This window comes from Engraulis encrasicolus, chromosome 16, assembly GCF_034702125.1.
Source record: "Engraulis encrasicolus isolate BLACKSEA-1 chromosome 16, IST_EnEncr_1.0, whole genome shotgun sequence".
Classification (NCBI taxonomy): domain Eukaryota; kingdom Metazoa; phylum Chordata; class Actinopteri; order Clupeiformes; family Engraulidae; genus Engraulis; species Engraulis encrasicolus.
In genome coordinates this window covers 10,376,270-10,396,093 of record NC_085872.1, presented here as the reverse complement: position 1 = coordinate 10,396,093, position 19,824 = coordinate 10,376,270, and the positions used below count along the sequence as shown (strand labels likewise).

Below are 19,824 nucleotides of genomic sequence, written 5' to 3'. Positions count from 1 at the left end.
ATTAATAATTTCAGCGATAATAACACTAGCCTACTACTACTACTACTAATAATAATAATAATAATTGTTATTATCATTATTACCATATATTATGAAAAAGAGAGCTTGGTTCAGAAGATAGCTCCATACCCTCAGGTTGAATTTCTCCAGTGTGGCTTCAGCATAACTGTGATAGCTCTCGTATCTCTCCCCAAAGAAGTTTTTGAGGTCCTCTGGCAGTTTCACTTTGTCGCACATCTCCTTCAGCATATCCGTGACCTTCACCAGGTAGTTGATGTCCTGGATCATGAAGATGACATAGTTGTCCGCCTGAAGGTCGCCCATCTGCATGTGCTGAAGGAAGGGCAGCTCCAGGGTCTGCTCAGCAATGTCCTTGCTGTTGTCCCACAGTTGATCGTACACATCCATTGCTTCTGTTGGGTGTTGGGTTTAAAAAAATAAAAATAAAAAAGTCATAAATAATATATAGCACCCTAACATATAACGTCATTACATATAATATGGGCGTATGTCTATGTGTGCTATGCATGCATCAAATGTTTTCTTGTGTGTTTGAATAGGCCCTATGCAGTTCAGCACAATGCTTAATTTGACATATCTATATGGTTTTATAGGCCTATTTACACATTATTTTCCTAGAGTAATTCATACTGTAGTCACATTTTAGGCATCCACTGATGCGAATGCATTAACATTTTCTTACCTGCGTATAGTTACAAGTGAGTTATTTTGTCTTGTTCAGGTGTTTTATTTGAATATGCAATCTAATACCTATTCTGCTTTTCTAGGTAGACACGCATTATTTACCCAATTCATACAATCACATTTTGGGCATTCTCTGATTTCAAGTGGCTATGAAACTGTAATAATAATTTTGGCTTACCTGATTCCATCCTCTCGTCCAGTTGCTTCCACAAACTCAGTCAGGAGAAATAAATGTTGTTTAATCAAGATTTTTTTTCTTTTAAACGAAACTGTTTTTTGTATTTGGAGAACCAGAGTGTACAGTTTTGGTTTCTCCCCTGAATGACTCTTATTTCATTTCCTTGTTCTTTCTGTGATTTCACAACAAGGAGGTTACATTCAACCCAGTATCAGAGACTTACGTGTGTGTGTGTGTGTGTGTGTGTGTGTGTGTGTGTGTGTGTGTGTGTGTGTGTGTGTGTGTGTGTGTGTGTGTGTGTGTGTGTGTGTGTGTGTGTGTGAGGGAGAGAGAGAGAGTGTGTGTGTGTGTGTGGGTGTGTGTGTGTGCGTGCGTGCGTGCGTGCGTGCATGCGTGCGTGCGTGCGTGCGCATGTGCGTGCGTGCGTGCGCGTGTGCGTGTGTATGTGTGTGTGGGACGGAATGTGAGAGTGAAACTACTAGATGGAAAGCTGGGACTTATTGTATGTTTCTTAAATCAGTCTGTAGAACAAAGGACAAACATGCTCTGCGGTTCTGATGCTGCGTATAACCAGAGCAGGACTAGGCATAAAGCAAAAGGAAATAAAGACACCTGTCCTCGACACTTTAGTCTCATGTATGATATTATATTGCATTACATTTTATTTATTTATTTACTTATCCTTTATTTAGCCAGTATTGTCCCACATTACATTTGGCAGATACTTTAATCCAAAGCGACTTACAGTCGAGGACATTATCATATAGCATGCATCACTTGTGATGGGAAATATGTTATTAAAACAAATGACAGAAGACATCCGTGTGGCACCAGATTTTCCCCACTTTGTCTTTGGGTCACATACTGTATTTGTATACCATATGTGTATGACAGTGCATTATGGTTGGTCATTGTGTATGTGTGTGTATTTTGAATGCACTTTGAGTCAACTTCATTAATGTGATACTGCGCTGTATAAATACATGTTGGATTGTATTGTATTCCTGATTCCCTAAGTACTGTTACTGGACACAAAGACAAAAAAATGACCTGCAAGGCAAACTTCCCCTTTCAATCTCTACCACAAAGCTGGCTCGGCAAAAATGTTACAGTGTGCGTGCGTGCGTGTGTGCGTGCGTGTGTGCGTGCATGTGTGTGTGTGTGTGTGCTAGCGCCCGCACACGCAAGGCTGGATTAACGCACAGGCTAGATATGGCTGCAACCTAAGGGCCCCCACCTGCCAAGGGCCCCCTGATTGGCCAGAAGTGAAAAAATGCAGAGTTGTGATGAGATGCATGTAATATTGAAAAAATCATCTGTCGTGTTGAGCACAGTTGGTAGACATGTTATCCTTAATTCCTAGCACGTAATTATGATACTGTCTATTTAAATTTGTCTTGAATTGGCTGGAGGGGGGCCCCACAACATCCTGTTGCCAAGGGGCCCCTTGCCATACACGCATGTACCAGGGCTTGACATGAAGTGTTTGCTCACTGGACACAGTATAGCTAGTGGTTTTCCAGAGTTACTAGCCATTCAGCCTTTCTACTAGCCACAGTTTTGTTGTCACTGAAGAGGTATTTGCTTTACCATGGTTCATCTAAGCTCAGAATGAAAGCTCAAATGAAGTGATGAAACAAGACAATTAGTGCTATGAACATACAGTAGTGTGTTAAATGAAACTCCCTACAGTATATGAGATAAATATAATCTAAATGATCTTTTTTGAGCCAATAACACAAAGGGCAATATATATAGACTGTATGTCATACCCAAGCAGGGCCTCTGACAGCTTAGGCTGGGGCCAGGACAAAGTCATCTGAATTGGGCCCCCCACCCAATACATACAATGTAATGAGAACCCAATTCTGGCCACCCTATCTCCCTGGGCTCGGGACAACGAACCCCTTTGTTCCCCCATGTTGGCTTCCCTGTACCCAAGAATAAGTTATTATCAGTGTTTTGTCTTACTGTAGCTCCATTTATGGGAGAATTGTAGTCTGTATTACTTCAAGATCATTGTATGCACATTGATATTCTATTCTATTCTATTCTATTCTATTCTATTCTATTCTATTCTATTCTATTCTATGAAATCAGAGCCCTTAGTGGCAACAGGTGGAAACTGTGAACATTTTCTGGGTTATGTAGCCTATTTAACATGTTGAATGTATTTATTTAATTCCAGAGACTGGGGAGCTGTATTAGGCCGGCCGCACACTGGCTCCGACAGCACTGCGGCGCACTTTTGCTTCCGACAGAATTCGGACCCCCAAACCTAATTTCACACGAACATTGCATTGATAGTCAATGGGTGGCGCAGACAAAATATAACTTGTCTCTAATTGCTATCCGACATCGGTGGATGTCCGTGTCCACGGCGCCAGTGTGCGTGGTTCTATTTAAAACAATGGAATTGAATTTTAGCTGAGCAGTGCTCAGCACTTTGTCGGAGCCGGTGTGCGGAAGCCCTTACTGTCTTGCTAGGGCCACGGCTCATGGCGTTAAGAAAGTCAGTGAGAGGTAAAAGAAAGAGGCTGAACCTCTCTGCAAAGTTGAAGAGGTCAGACCTGATTAGTCTGTGTCAGTGCAGTGATGTTTAGTTGTGGTTTTGCCACTTTGTTGATAACAAGTAAACACACAGTAGGCTATATATGGCACTTCAGCAAATGCATCAGCGTTATGTGTGTGTGTGTGTGTGTGTGTGTGTGTGTGTGTGTGTGTGTGTGTGTGTGTGTGTGTGTGTGTATGTATGTGTGTGTGTGTGTGTGTGTGTGTGTGTGTGTGTGTGTGTGTGTGTGTGTGTGTGTGTGTGTGTGTGTGTGTGTGTGTGTGTGTGTGTGTGTGTGTGTGTGTGTGTGTGTGTGTGTGAAATCATTTCTTAATCCAAACCTCAGACTTCCTCTTTGTGTCCTTAGTGTGGGAAATCCCATGCTGCTTTGAGTGAGGGACCCAAGCAAAGCAGGGAGGGGTGGACATTCAATGCAGTGTGTTTGAAAAGATTCAACTGACACAACAAGTTATGGGCTACTACATTATGTCAAATGATACATTTGAAATGCCCAATTAATGGCCATGTGCAATAATAAATACACTGTTCCAAAAAGAAATTGCATAGACAGCCTCCAGACGATCTCACTTGTGTAAACCTACGTCTGTGCATGCTGTGTCACTGCTCAGCCAGAAAGTGTCGCTATTTCACTGTTCTGCTCTGCACAGGCGTACACAGTGAATATTGTCTCAGGGGTGTACACCTCCAAACCACTTTACTACAATATCATGAAAAAGTTGATGTATTTCCATAATTCCATCAATAATGTCAAACTGTCATGGATTATAGATTCATTGCCCACATTTTGAACTCATTCATATGATAATTTTTACATATTTTGGCCTTCCAGCTTAGAATATTGTAATAAAATCACCATTTCCTTCAGAAAAAAGAAAGAAATTCGGGTCGCATCAAATCAGTTGAAATTTGGTACTTACTATAACATAACATGTCTGACACAAAAGCATCAAGGATATCTGGGCTTACATAACTCCCATGCAATGCTTCTGCCATTGACTTCAATGTTAAATGCAGCATGGCAGTGATTAAAACAAAGAGAGTCCAAGTACTGACCAAGTATTGAACATTGACACATAGAAAGTACCAAATTTCAACACTATTCATGGAATTATGGAAATAAATCAAGTAAAGTAAATCAATAAAGTGGCCTGGAGCTGTATATCTCAGTCAGTGCAATATATAATCTTAATTCATTCCTATATCATACATTGTTTTATGTATGTGTGTATATATGTATGTATGTAGGCCTATGTATATACGTGTATGTATGTATGTACGTATGTACAGTATGTATTTCATTTATCGTGTCATTGATTAGGCCTACGTTGAAAATCATTCAGACATTTCTTTTTTAGATTTTTAAAAAAACTTTTAAGCCTTTATTCAGACAGGACAGTTTGAGAGTGACAGGAAATGAGTGAGAGAGAGATCATGGGGGAGGATCGATAAATAACCTCAAGCCAGCATTGAACTCGGCTCCCCGGTGCAGCAGTATAGTGCCTCAACCGTTTGAACCATGGCCGAAGCCAGAAATGTGAAAATGAAAGCCGAAACATCAGCACAACAAAAAATAAAGTGGTGAATCATAAAGAAGCAGCGTTGCACTCGACCATCTGACAACTGATGACTACGAAGCCAGAAATGTCCCTTTATATTTTTACTCGCTGTGTCACATCTACGGTATGATGACTGTATTAGTGTACATTACTGTATACTGTATGTAGTGGACGACTGGGTCTCCACCAGTGCAATGAAGGACCCGACACGACCCACGTGAGAGTATATATCCCTCCCAACTCAATTAGTATGTCTGCAATTGAATTAGCGTGTAAATGGTTCGCAGGTGGGAGACAGTTTTAAAAAACAGCTGAGTCCAGCCCTGGACGGAGATATGAGAATGTTAACCACATTTTAGGGCCTCCTTAATCCTCTTCACCTCGCAAATACATTTGCTATAAATCCCCCCCAATGTGTCACTTTCTTTTCCTGTCTAGTCACAGGGGTTTCACAATGACTCGCATTTCTTTTTATATTTTAACCTCTTACACCTCATACAAAGACACACAAGGGCTGGGCTGGGACAAAACATTGGGCTGGGCATTTTTAGCCAAGAATGGTCCAGCAGCCATTGAGAGAGACAATGAAGCCTGTCATAACCTTTTAGACACCAAACATGACCACAACAGCGAAAAAGCTTTACCTAAATCTGACTGTCTGGGAGAGGCCTGCTGTAGTGGCATGAGGACTGACACCATTGAGTGGAGGGCCAGGCCAGAATCATCCAAATGCCCTGTATGCCATATGGCCAATCCAGTCATGAGACACACGCAAATGGAACTGTCCTGGCACAGGCACACAAACAAAAACAAACACACACGCACAAACACAGCAACAGACGCACAATGACAGACAGACATGCACACACACACACACACACGCACGCACGCACGCACGCACACACACACGCACACACGCACACACACACACACACACGTGCACACACACACACACACACACACACGCACGCACGCACGCACGTACGCACACACGCACACACACACACACACACAGACACACCTGTCCTAAATACATGTATCAAATGTGTAAAGGTTCTCTGCATGCGTCATGCGTCCTCAAGACCTCAAGTTCAACTGCAACTTTGATGTGGATCAAATGTTGTGTCACAGGACACCAGAACACCTGACAGACTGCTTGGGTACAAGCACTGCATCAAAACGTCTACGCACGCACACACACACACACACACACACACACACACACACACACACACACACACACACACACACACACACACACACACACACACACACACCGTCTGAGTTGTGACTGAACGGACGTGCAAGCCAAATAGGGCAAGAGCAAAGTCGCTGACAGTGTCTATTATTACCCTGAAATCAGAGTCGGTCTAGGATTAGGCCTGGCCACACCCCCTTTGCTACCCTCTATAAGAGCTGAGAAACCTCGCCACTGGTTTGGCACAAGACACTTTCCCTGAGAAGGATACTCAAATACAAAGTTTAGTCGAGAGTAAGTATGAATGTTGCATTGAGTATTTACTTGTGTGTCTGAAAGTGTACATCGGTAAAAAGAGAAACACAACCAAGAGTGTTGCCACAAGGTTTAAACGTATACTACATTAGGTGTAAGTGCTTTGTGAATTGCTTGAAGTAATAAAAACACGTTTGCTTGACACTCCTCATTGTTTCAAAGAATAAAAAATCTTCCCCTTGTTTTTCTCCTGACATCCAACTAATGCTTCTACCACTCTGAATATCCATTCCATAAATCTAGGTATCCCAGGCTGCTCTGGTCTTTGCATCTTGTGTGATTAAAGGAAGATGGTCTTTATTGGTTTTACCACAAGAGACCACACAAACCACAAACGGAATATACCTCTCTCTTGTTACTACTGAAGATAAGGTGCCCTTTTACCCAGCAAAGGAGTAACCAACCTTAGGATAGATCCCGGGGGTCTGAAGTCACATTACTACTGGTCATGGGGGAACAATATGCCAGGTGAGACAAAATGAGCGCACTGTTAAAATTGGAACATGAACATGTTTTCCGTTGATCACACGCTGTGTGTGTATTTGGGCAATAAAGAGGAGTGTATGGACACACAATTCCGGAGGAGAAAAAGGAAGAGAAAACAAAAAGGTGGAAAGCAAAAAGGTGCCATTCCGGAACATACTGGAACTTGTGCCCAAGGTTTCTTGCGAAGCCATTATTTTTCTCATGAAAATGCATGTGTGTGGTAATGAATTGTGTAGACGTGTTAATGTCACAGAGTTGTATAAAGTAGAAGTAGATGTACTCTTATTCACAACATTAGTGGTGTGATATTACATGGCTTCAACTATGTAATATCATATCGCTAGTGTTGTAATTACATCTGTAAGAGTGCTTCTACTTCTACGTCATACAACTCTGGTTACAGGGGCATGGCAAAAAGTTTTGGGCCTAAATATGTGCTCTTGGTAAGCTGAGTATACACTGCTCTGTCTGTGGCAATAATAATTCATTCCAAATGTAGTGTTGCTTGAATGTGATCTCTTTTCTTGTCAGCATCAGAAATTGACTAATTGTTATTACTTAATATTTTAATGCATTCATTACCACCACAGCACTCTTTCTCTCTTTCATTGTGTATTTATAGCTACATGGATTTCTGTACGTGTATCACATGTGTTGACCTTGCTTAACGGTGGCATTCAGACACGACTCTGACATGCCCTAAGTCAATTGTCAGATTTTATCTTTGCTGTGCTGATATCAGTGGCCACACGTGTGGACCTCCCTCGTGTTTCTCACACAAGAACGTGACCTACATTGCTTAAGGCGCAGTTGATTAGTACAAGGTTAACCGTGTCCTGAAACTGTCAACTTGTACATTAGAGACATTTTTTTAAGTCGCCTCTGATAAGATGCTAAACCCTATCAACATAGCTGGTTGTGTCTAGGCTATTGATATCCATGAGGGAAAGCATATCTTAAAAACTCCAATGAGAAAGCATTGGGGCTATATGAAATTAGGTAGCCTAATATTAAACTAATGAAAATAATGTTGCATTGAGTCGTGGCAGGTAAGATGTGGTTCATGGGAATGCCAATAAATAGGCCCTTAAAAAAACAATGATATTTTACGAGTTAAGTTTAGTAATTATTTTGCCAATTTAAATGCATGCTCTTTGACGACTGTGGCGTTAATGGAAAGCCCCGTCGTTCCCCAGCTGCTGTCCAGCGAATATAAAATGGCCTCAAAACATCTCCAGCTGTCTACCGCCACATTCTGCTTGGCTGTGAAACCATTTGAGTTATGGGTGTCAGTGACAACCGCCACCGACCGGCCCATGAAACTTGTGCTTCGCACATAATGTTCGCTTGCTGTAGGACAAGTCAGCCTGTTGTGTGGCATTTGGTGGCTATTAAATAAACTATGACCCCCACAACCCCTCATTTCTTGTCAAAGGTGAGCGTGGAGGAGCAGGTGTGTTAGTTGTCAGATGTACTGTAGCCGATAAAGCTGAGTGAGCATGTGATGGACCCATGTGGCAATGTTCATTTAGGCTTAGTTGGTATTATTTGATCATTGGTCCGCAATATGTTGAATGTATTATCATGCATTTCACTGTAAAAACTACATTAAAGAATAGCTAAGAACAGTAAACATTTGCGAAGACACACATGATGGCAATGTGCTGCATCTATCGTTTTCACATAGTTAATCCAATAGCCCACATGGCCTTACTTTGGCTGATCAGTTTTATGCACCAAAAAGGACTTTACCCATTATTTATACAGTCTGTTTGAATAATTTCAATTTCAATTCTTTATTAAGGGATAGGCCCTTGAGATGTATCATCTCTTTTTCGAGGGGGTCCCATAATTGGTTTGGCAGCCATTTTAAATTCCATTCGTGCATCAGTGCATCAGTGACCACTGCAAGATAAGCAGGATGCTGAGATCTGGACTGCAATCAATCAGTGAGCCCAACCCAGCCCAACCCGAACCTAACCCAACCCAGTTCAGTCCGTGCCAACCCAGTCAAGCTGCAATAGCCCAGAATCTTTACTTCTACTTTTAAAGACATTTTGGGGTTTGTATGTTTATTTATGACAAGATAGTGAAAGAGTGTCAGGAAATGAGTGGGATGGAGAGAGACAGAGAAGGAATGGGAATTGACCATTCCGGATGACCGGGTATAACTCAAACTCTGGTCCCCACATTAATGCTATGGCTCCTTAGCTCACTAAGCCACAGTGCCCCCAGCTTTATCTCTATTTTTAAGAAAATGCACATGGTTACATTACATACAGTATGCTCTGTTGCCAGCCAGACCTTCCCTTTTGACCAAATATGGTGGAGGAAACCTGACAACGACAACGTGTTGCGTGCAATGACTTTCTCACTGACGTGCGGCAACCACGAGTTGAGGTGGAGCATGGCAGGCCGCCTCTCACCTTTCCCCCCTGTCCCTGTCGAGGGCCCGCGTAGATGGCGACAATTGGCCCTGCGGCGAGGCTGGGCACTCGTCACGTCAGGGCATGTCAAGATCAGAAACACCCCCCTTCTATTTAAAGGCCCCACTTTACCCTCTTGACACCACAGGCATCTGTCCTATATATAAGCCAGCCGCCTGATCCCCTAGCCCAACTCCCACTCTCAACTGGCCAAGTGCGGGTATTTGTGGCCTCCTAAAAATGTATCACAAGATACAGACACTTCTCTTCCTATGCATAATAATACTGTGAGAAGTGGGCTGATGGCATTTATGCAACCTGTGCTTTGATGTCTTACTTGATTACTTGACACAATATAACATTTATCTACATGATACGTGAATGGCACTTCCCTAGTAGTAATAAGTCTGTGATTGGATTAGTGATTGATCATCTAGTTAAATATTTAAAGTAGGGTTATAGATTTATGTCTTCTGATCAAGTGTTACGCAATGTCTTCATGCGTGCAGAACTTCGATCAGGAGCAGGTTTGTGCTTTTCATGTTAATAAAGAGGCCCTTTGGTATCACATTCCTCCAACTCTTTTTGATTTTTTGATGTAACACTAGGTAATATACTGCATAATATGGTATTTTCCTTTGTTTGGGCAAATGTTTCTACAGTATAGTGGCATTTTGCTCTTTGGTGAGATAGTTCATTCAAAATTATTTATGATTCAGTTCACAGATGCAGTCTTTGGTCAAATATAGGCCTATGTTAATCTTTATGAATCTTAAAAGTCAAACTTTGAGTTTAGGTTCTTGAACAATTGAGGTTTGGTAGATGCTTTTCATCCAGATGTGTTGTTTTCAATCATCTTCAAGAATCCTTTCCTCATCCTTGTGCTGTGCATAACCATCTTTTTCACATTGAAAACTCAGACAAATTGTACTTTGCAACTGTATTTTAATGTTTTCTTTTTATGCTGTTGTGGTGTGTGTTGCAATAAAAAGGAAAACAAACAGAGCAGTGAAGTCCTTCAGATGTCTCTTTGTGCGAGGATGGCAATCCTCCAAGCAAAGGTTTAACTTACAGGTGAAACTACAGTCAGCTTTCAAGCCAGCTACTAGTGAACAGCCTGAGGTAATTCAGTTATAAAAGGTAACACATAAGACAATACAAAATCCCAAGCTTCTGCTTTTAGTTACAGTAAATAAGTTAACTTTTGTTGTAGTATGTACAGGGAGGTTCATTTCGATGTAACTGTTAACTGATTCTTCATATTTACAATTCTATACACAAGTTCTTTGGCCCACCAGGTCCCACTGTAAAAAAAAGAAAGAGAGAAACAACTTAGAAAGATGTGGAAAGATCAAAGGTAACTGTGAATATAGTCAATGATGAGTTTCTGAAAAGTTCACTTCATGGCGTCTTACCTATTAGCTATTCAACAGGTTGTTCTGAATGTCTCCAAACACAGCACTGTAGATCTCATCTTTGGGTTTCAAACCATCCAGATACACTAGAAGGGGGAATAATAATAAATACAACATTGAAATGTGTAATTATCACATTACTTTGCATTATGAATTCATCATAATTACTGTAGTTATTAGTAGGCCTACTTATTATGATTGTGTATTATTGTTGTTGTTGTTGTTATTATTATTATTATTATGTGGATCAAAGGTGAGCAAAAGGTGAAATTACGGTATCGCTTACCAATAGCATTGCAGTTGGCATCCATCTCCTTCCTGTGTTTCAAATACATGGGCCAAACATGGCCGTCAAACAGACCAGGTGGGTCAGGAACGGTGTATGTCCTTGAGCTGTAGAGATCAAAGGAAATGGAGAGTTGTTTGTAAACACATCAAATGGAAGTCACTCTAAACTGTTCACCGTTCTGTGTCAGGGTGTGTGTATGTCCGTATGTTCGTGTCCGTGTGTGTGTGTGTGTGTGTGTGTGTGTGTGTGTCCGTGTGTGTGTGTGTCCCTGCTGTGAGCCAGGCTGCCTGCTGAGAGCTCACCTTCTTCTCCTCTTGCACTCCTCGTATGGAATGGTGATGTAGTAGCACTTGTCATAGATCTCCACCAGGGGCCTAGAAGAGAGAGCACAGGTACACCATTAGCCCACAGGTACACTGTTAGCACAGGTAACAGGTGTGTTCAGGTGTGTTTGTTTGTTGCGCTGTGATGTGATGTGGAGTGGTGTGGTTTTCCAGGTGCCACCTGCGTACTTATAGTTGTAGATCAGGAATCCCTCGACGATCAGTATGTGCGTATCGCGCTCGGGGTCCTCAGACGGAGGGGACACGGTGACACCGTGAGAGCGGGCGAACTTCACTGGGTTCTCCATCCAGCCCTTCACGGTGCTAACCATAGCCTCCATGTCCAGGGCTGTGATGACTGCACAGATGAAAGAGAGAGAGAGAGAGAGAGAAAAAATCCTTTACAAAAAGTGTAACCATAAAAAGAGATTAAATATGCATCTTTGTTTTTGTTTTGAGTGTTGGTTTTTTTTTCAATCAAAAAGTTAGCATTAAAAAGTATTAATTCATTTACAATAGAAATACTGGATTTTTAGGTCAAATTTTTAAGATGAAAAATGCTGTACATTACTGTTTGGTTTTTTTCTCTACAGCGAAATCCAATCTTACCATCCCATTGCCTAAAGCCGTCTTCCCCGACCTCTATTGTGTCTTGGGGCTGAAATAACAGTGACCAATAAAACATTGCTGCATTGTGCATCAGACAGTGCTGATCACACCTGGACATGGATAGCCAAGCACCACCTGACAACGCTGCTGGCTATTCAAGTAGGCCTAAACGGACCCAAAGGCCTCCCTAACAGCCTGCACGCTGTATCTAGACAATATAATCATTCGATGCTGTGCATTCTTGATTAGCTTGAACTGTCACCACCATCAGTTGTGCGACACTGCTGACGTTTGTGTCAACATGGGAACTATGACTCGAGAGCAATAATTTCAAGTGCTACTTCCATCATTTAAAAAAAAAAAGCAGAGAGAGCGATAGAGAGAGATAGTATTGGGAAAAAACGTAATAGTTCACTGGTGGAGAGTTTGAGAGTAAAAAAGTTGTCTGCTAAAGCTTGATGATCAGAATAAAATTATAGCTGTTGGGTCTGGGCTGAGTTTTTGTCTAATGCTGAGGAGTCTGGAATTTGGGTCCAATAATCTTTGATTATACTCGTGTTTGGATGTCCAGGAATTAATCAGCATATTGGTTTAATAATTGCATGCCAAATATTTAAGTTAATAACCATTTAACAAATGAATGGAGACCTTCACATGCCAGACAGCTGTAGTTAAGTTTGGGCATGCTCAGAGTGAGGATCCTCTTCAAATAATTTACATGACAACCAATTAGGTAAGAGCTGAAGTGAAGGTCTGAAACCATTTTCTTTTCAATAGCTGACATTAAATTAACAAACCTTGAAGACCGTCTTCTGACAAGGCTAATTCATACAGAAACATTGGATGTCAGAGAAAAGAAATTTACCCTGAAAAAGTCATCTTGATGTATCACACAACAGTTGGGCAAAGTCTTCTTCAATACATTCGTCAACGTGGTTTTGCCACCGTTGGTCACGCTGAAAACACAGGAAAAAGAAAACTTTCATTCACTTTCATTCATCCATCGAAGAGGAACGTTAGGCTACAGACAAGTCAAATATGGATAGAGGCGATAGGCCTACTTACCCGCCAATGCCAATGATGTACTTCATTTTGAAATTAAAGGTTGTGTTTTTGGTCGATGGAATTCTGTTTAAGCCACACAGGCCTTAAAGAGCCTCTCACAAGCTACCACCGCAGAAGGCTTAGGAATGCTTTCTCTCCTCCTTTTCAGTTCCTCCAGAACCTCCCTGTCCTTACTACTTCATTGATAGAATAGAGTTCCCTCCCCAATATATAGCCCTCTGGTCTTTGCGTCACGGAGAATTACCAACTCGCGTACTCCGCGAGCCAACGGCTCCTTTACATGACAGCCAATCGAACGCGCCACACTCCCGCTTCAGTCCAATCAGCTGGTGCAAGGTCTATGCTGAATTTGCATGACGGCCACGTTCCAAGTTTGCACCTGTCACTTTTCGTCCTTCATCATGTCGATGGGTGCTTGGCTGCCTATCATAGATATATCCAATATTATGGTTTGGCTTCCTCAAATAATGGAAACATACTTATGTTGCAAGTAGGCCCAACAGAGAATTGCCCCACTTATCACAATCTGAGGCACATCATTAGCCTCGTCCTATCTAGAACAGCTCACAGCTGCAACTTTAAAATAATAGCCTACCATTTATTTCAGATGTTGTGAAGTAAATTTAGCATTCAATGTCACAATTTCACATTAAAACGATTATACACTGCTGATAAAATGGTTCATTCAAGACATAAGGTGAGTTACATGTGGTTTAGTTAAATATTAATTAATGTCCCATACCAATCTGCCCATTCATGTGTAGAGCTATGAATACATTGAAAGCTATCCCTTGAGCTTGTAAGCCTATATGCTACTGAACCCCTGGTGTGTAGGGCATAGGCAAAAGTAAACTCACACATTAGTGTTACAGATGCTTGTGTTCATGGAGTAATATTATGTAATAATGCAATCATTTGTGAATGCAAACATGATAATGTTTGTAAATGCAAACATGATAATGCACACAGTACATTTTCTCTCTATCTCTATCTTTATCTCTGTCTCTCTAACCCGAGAGAGAGAGAGAGAGAGAGAGAGAGAGAGAGAGAGAGAGAGAGAGAGAGAGAGAGAGAGAGAGAGAATCAAGCACCAGACAGAATCAAACAGAGAATCAAACATTGGTATTTACCGAAAATGTACAATGAAATTTATTAATTAATTAATATACACAAAAGGGACACATGCGCACGCACACACACACACACTTACAAACGTCTTTGTAAAATATAGTTCAGAAACAACTATTGCAGAAGGAAAGAGAAAGATAGACAGAGAGAGAGAGAGAGAGAGAGAGAGAGAGAGAGAGAGAGAGAGAGAGAGAGAGAGAGAGAGAGAATCAAGCACCAGACAGAATCAAACAGAGAATCAAACATTGGTATTTACCGAAAATGTACAATGACATTTATTAATTAATTAATATACACAAGAGGGACACATACACACGCACGCGTGCACGCACACACACACGCACTTACAAACGTCTTTGTAAAATATAGTTCAGAAACAACTATTGCAGAAGGAAAGAGAAAGATAGACAGAGAGAGAGAGAGAGAGACTTCTTCATGAATTATAGTTATCAGTCTATATTAGTGTTTATGGCCCACATATGCTTGATGAGAGATGTCAGCGCAATGTTGTGACCTACTGACTGCTCTCCCAAATTTGGTGAAAGGCTGCTTAGCCAATTAGGTTGTGGGGATGTGACCAACAATCATTAATCCCTTTGGCATAACCATAGCGTGCACACACACACACACACACACACACACCGCCGGCCAGCTTCGGCCCCTGGTGAGACTGTTGCTATTCAACAGCCGCCACTACAACCATGCAGCCAGAATTTTGAGTTGGGGCTGTGTGACCCTTGGGCTTTGGGAGGTCTGGCAGACACGATATAGGCATGGCCATATATTATACCAGCCACTTTGCGATTCATCGTCGGCCATGTGAGAGCTTGGCAATCAAGCGAAGCGCTTTAGCATGTCTGGCCCTGGCCCTGGCCCTTCCTTTTGGCAACATGGGGGACATTCCGGCCATAGAACCCGATCGGCTACCCCAGCTGAGACCCAAGACGACTCCTTCATTACAGGTCTGCCTGACTGCTTGCCAGCCTGCCTGCGGGCTGGAATCAGCGTAGACGGCTGGAGTGAAAATTTTCCTTTGGCTGGAGAGGAATTTCCACACTCCAGCCCTCTCTGTCATGAGAGGAACAATGCTATATTTGGCACAGTGTGTGTGTGTGTGTGTGCGCACGCGCATTTGAGAGAGAGAGAGAGTGTGTGTGTGAGAGTGTGTGTGTGAGAGTGTATGTGTCTGTGTGTGTGGTAGGGGGCTACTCACAGCGTCACACGTCCGCCTGATGCAATCGTCAGGAATACTATAGCCTGGCATCTGGACATGTGACCACGGTGGTGTGGTCAAGAGCCAGTCAGAAGTCAAAGTCATGGGATTCAACATTGTATCCCTAAGCAAAATGGAGGTGTGTTTTGTGTACGTGTGTGTATGGAGTATTTTTATGTACGTGCAAGTGTATTCATTTGTGTGTGTGTGTGGGGCGGGCGTAAGGGGGTAGGGTATGTGTGTGTTTCTGAGTCTGGTGGGCATGTGCGTCTCTGTGTGTGAATTTTCTCTCGAACAAACCACAAGCCCATGCACACGGGATGAGTCAATACTCAAAGGTTCTTTTGGTGGCTTTGTGGCTGTGACTCAGAGATTTATTTGACTTAAAAACACATCGCAGCTCATACACACACACACGCTCACACACACCAAATCTTATCCTCCTCTCCCTCATCTCTATTTATAAGTAGCCATGGCGGGATTTTAGGAGATGAACTTTGGAACCTGATAAGAAGAGTCGGTCTTGTGCTTCTTCTCACCTTGCCGGCTCTTTGCGTGTAAAGGTGGCCAGAGTCTGATAAAGATGGCCTGGGGCCCCTAGGCTACAGCTTGCTGTGGGCCCTCCTGAAAGGGTGACACATTTACAAATACTGTGTAATAAGTTCGAGCTAGGCATTAAGAATAAATGTATTCAACATGACAGAGGAATTTTTCAATATTGCATCCCGTCACAGTTCTGCAATTTATCAATTTCCGGAAAGGTGGGGCCCCCTAGGCTTCAGCCATATCTAGCCTGTGCGTTAATCCGGCCTTGTAGGTGCCCATGTGTGTGCATCCTGCAGGGCTGAAAGGAGAAGGCTAATGCATGTCTTTGGCCTCTGTGGCCAGCCTGCATAACTCGATCTGATTTGGCAGGTCGCACCCCTTGACTGGAGGGAGGGAATGGCGGGAGCAGGAGAAGGAGCAGGAGAAGGAGAAGGAGAAGGAGAAGGGCAGAGTCATATAAAAGATAGGCGATACTAATGGAGTTATTGCTTTTATGACGTCTCACTGCAACCAAATCTTGTTAACCTCTATCCGTTTGATTGCCTTATGAGGTGTGCAGATTTGACAATTTTTCACACTTTGTACTGACTGTATAAAATGATTTTGGGTGCTTATAATCATCCAGTGATGAACTGCATGATTAGTGTGTTGTGAAATCACAAGGTGTTTCCTTGAAATTCAAAAAGGCACTGCAAAGAGGTGTGTTTGTATGGGTGCAGGGAATGAGTGTGTGGGAGTGGGTTAGAGAGAGAGAGAGAGAGAGAGAGAGAGAGAGAGACAGAGAGAGAGAGAGACAGAGAGAGAGAGAGAGAGAGTGAGATTGCAGGGACTGGCAGATGTTTCGGCTGCAAGAGCCTTCCTCGGAGAAGGCTCTTGCAGCCGAAACGTCTGTCAGTTCCTGCAATGTTTGAATAAAAAGAAAAGGATAAGAAAGAAGAAAAAACTGAGTGCAATCCATTTCCTAACTACTTGATAACTTCAGAGACGTACCAACAAGACGGAAGAGTGCGGTGTGTGGAAGATAACCTTGTAAATACCTAGCAATAAACAAAATTTTGCAATGTGAATTTGTGTAAATATGTATGAATATATAATAAGGCATATGTTGGATTGTTATTATTGTTGTTATTTTTATCTATTTGTTTACTTACAAACTGTACTTACTTACAGTATGTGTCAAGGCAGGTAAGCGAATATTTTGGTAATGTGCTGTATATTTGTTTAGGAAGAAGAAAAATTGACAAAAAAACAGAACTAACCGACAAAATAATGACATACAGTATATAGAGGGCAGATTTATTTATTTTACACTTATGGTGTAAATATCAGAAAAGTACCAACCAGAAGCTTGCAGATTAAGTTGCCCAGATGGTCCAGTGACAGCTATCTGTGTGTTCACTCCGGTGTCCCTGGGTGTGATGCAGTCCTGAGAAATATCATTTAATGTATAAATTCATGTGCCGACTGGATTGCTCTCAAAATAGTATAATTGAATCTCTAGTAAACCCAGCCAAGAGCTCTTCACGGTTCTTTTCTAAGGTCAGTTGACACTGGAGAGAGTGCTTAGTCTGATGGTAGTACTTGTCTTTTAATTTCTTTTATCCTTGTCTGTCTTTTACCGGTTTTATTATATTTTTGTACATTGCATTTCTGTGTTGATATGGACCATGCACTTGTGCCTGTTATAAATAAAGAATTGAACTGAAAATATATTTTTTTATTATATTATATTATATCCCAGATTATGTAAATAGATTACTAATTTGCAGTGATCGATGTGAAGCTGATTAACCCGTTAAGACACAGCATCATAAACTTGCTGTTATCAGAATGGCAATGACCAAATCATAATGCATTACTATAGGCCCTGTGCACTGTCATAGTCAAAGTTTTCAGTGACTATCACATACGGTACCATAGTTCTACTGGTGGAACGGCATGCATTACGGCTCTACAACTCTACACACCAAATGCAGTAGGCCTACCTAAGTACGCCGCGGCGCACACACTTCAGTTCTCAATCACACAGTGCTGCCCTTTCCTGGTGGCCAAAGCCATGTGATGACACAGGGGGATCTGGTCAAATTAGACGGCGTGCCAGTGGGAATGACCTTGTGGAAGGCCATGGGTGGATGTGTACAGTGGGGAGATCCCAGGGATAACCCCACATAGTAAATGAGTGATGGAGAAAGCCAACAGGTGGGATGTGAGAGATACAAGGCTGGTTCACACCAGGGTGTGGTGTGGTGGCGGCGAGAAGACAGCGGTCTTTCTGCCTAGTCTGGGCGGTGTGTTCTACTTGGCCTTTCACACTGACTGTGTCGCCGTGTGCGGCCAGTCCTATTCAACACCCCCTTCCCCCAGCCAGCCAATGCTATTTTGCCACTTTGCATAGTCTTTTCAACGGGACACCACCGTGAAAATTCTGCTCAGGAAAAACTTGCCCAGTGTATCATCTCCTTTAGGAATACTGATGTCAATACAATACATTCCATTGGGTTTAAAACTGATGATAAGGTCATGAGATGATCATAGTCGATCTTGACTTTGAGTCATCATCCATATACTCATATGTTCAGCTAAAACAAGCCAATGTCTAAGCTAAAGATCGTCCAAGTGTCTGTGTGTGTGTCCATAACAAGATGTGTCTGTAGGTCAAAATAGTTGTTGGATTATTCATCACATTTAGTTCCTATATTAGCTTGTAATGTGGAAACAAATAAAGTACATAAAATGCGTGTGCGTGTGCATGCCACAGTGGGGGTGATTCACCATGTGAGAGATACTTTTTCATCATGAAGTCGAAGTGCCAGTTCGATGGATTTAAACATATTGACAACATGATGTGTTAATTATGAAGTAGATAGATAGATAGATAGATAGATAGATAGATAGAGAGAGAGAGAGAGAGAGAGAGAGAGAGAGAGAGAGAGAGAGAGAGAGAGAGAGAGAGAGAGAGAGAGAGAGGGAGAGAGAGAAGAGTAGTAAAACACAACCAGACAACATAGATTTTTACAGGTCTTATTTTCAATGAGTGAGTATGAAGATTTGATAATTTACAAGTTAATTTCCACATGGCAGTTTTAACAGTTTACATACACTGTACATTCAATACCTCATGTCACAGAATACCATTTATCTCACACTTCCATCAACCCAAGATACACACTGTCAGCAATGCAACCACAGAACAAGTTTGAGTAACTTCTAAATGAACGGCATTCATTACAAACATTGAGACACAACCCTGTAGTCCCTTGGTGCAACCTGTAAAGGACATGTGGGTACATTCGCCTCAGGGGATGGACAATCTGCACACACTTCTGCATCATGCAGAAATACTACAATGAAATGAGCTATTTCAAAACATATTTGTTTGTTTGTTTTCGCTAAAAATGTTACAAACAAAAACATATTGCACGGCACACCCAATGTTACAGTGAGTCATGGACATGATTTTAACATTGATCCCAGCTGTTTCACATGTCAGGGCAGGCTTTAGACTTAGCGTAGACAGTCGGGAATATAATCAGGCTAGATTTAAAACAGACACACACACACACAGACAAAAAAATCAACTGAACTTTGCAAACTCCTCCTGGGCCTAGAACAAGATGTTCAGTTCTAAATGCTGGCAGGTTCTGATTTTGTCTGTGGCGATGAGCCCTTAGTCTGCTCCTTTGTGTGTGTGTGTGTGTGTGTGTGTGTGTGTGTGTGTGTGTGTGTGTGTGTGTGTGTGTGTGTGTGTGCGTGTGTGCGTGCATGCGTGTGTGTGTGTGTGTGTGTGTGTGTGTGCATGT

At 42.0% G+C, this 19,824-nt stretch overlaps 2 protein-coding genes and 1 long non-coding RNA gene across 3 annotated transcripts in view; 1 reads left to right on the top strand and 2 right to left on the bottom strand.

Annotated features, from left to right (window-relative positions):
- Positions 1-1,008, bottom strand: part of LOC134466271 (uncharacterized) — a 2,715-nt gene extending 1,707 nt beyond the window's left edge. The window contains exons 1-2 of the mRNA XM_063220173.1: positions 884-1,008; positions 130-413 (exon numbers count right to left, since the gene is read on the bottom strand). Of these exons, the coding sequence (XP_063076243.1) occupies positions 130-413; positions 884-893 (294 nt within the window). The 5' untranslated portion in view covers positions 894-1,008. The remainder of the gene's footprint in view (positions 1-129; positions 414-883) is intronic.
- A 5,448-nt stretch (positions 1,009-6,456) lies between these two features.
- Positions 6,457-10,442, top strand: LOC134465112 (uncharacterized). Its single transcript, XR_010038107.1, has 2 exons — positions 6,457-6,503; positions 6,768-10,442. It is a non-coding gene; the product is annotated as an uncharacterized LOC134465112 (long non-coding RNA).
- On the bottom strand, positions 10,362-13,333 carry LOC134465111 (nicotinamide riboside kinase 2-like). The gene is made up of 8 exons (XM_063218570.1): positions 13,138-13,333; positions 12,938-13,028; positions 12,073-12,121; positions 11,653-11,821; positions 11,443-11,514; positions 11,138-11,244; positions 10,852-10,937; positions 10,362-10,740 (listed from the first exon to the last, which is right to left on the bottom strand). Exons 1-7 carry the CDS (start codon positions 13,161-13,163, stop codon positions 10,855-10,857), a joined length of 597 nt encoding a protein of 198 aa, XP_063074640.1. The 5' UTR covers positions 13,164-13,333; the 3' UTR covers positions 10,362-10,740; positions 10,852-10,854.
- Positions 13,334-19,824: the final 6,491 nt, after the last annotated feature.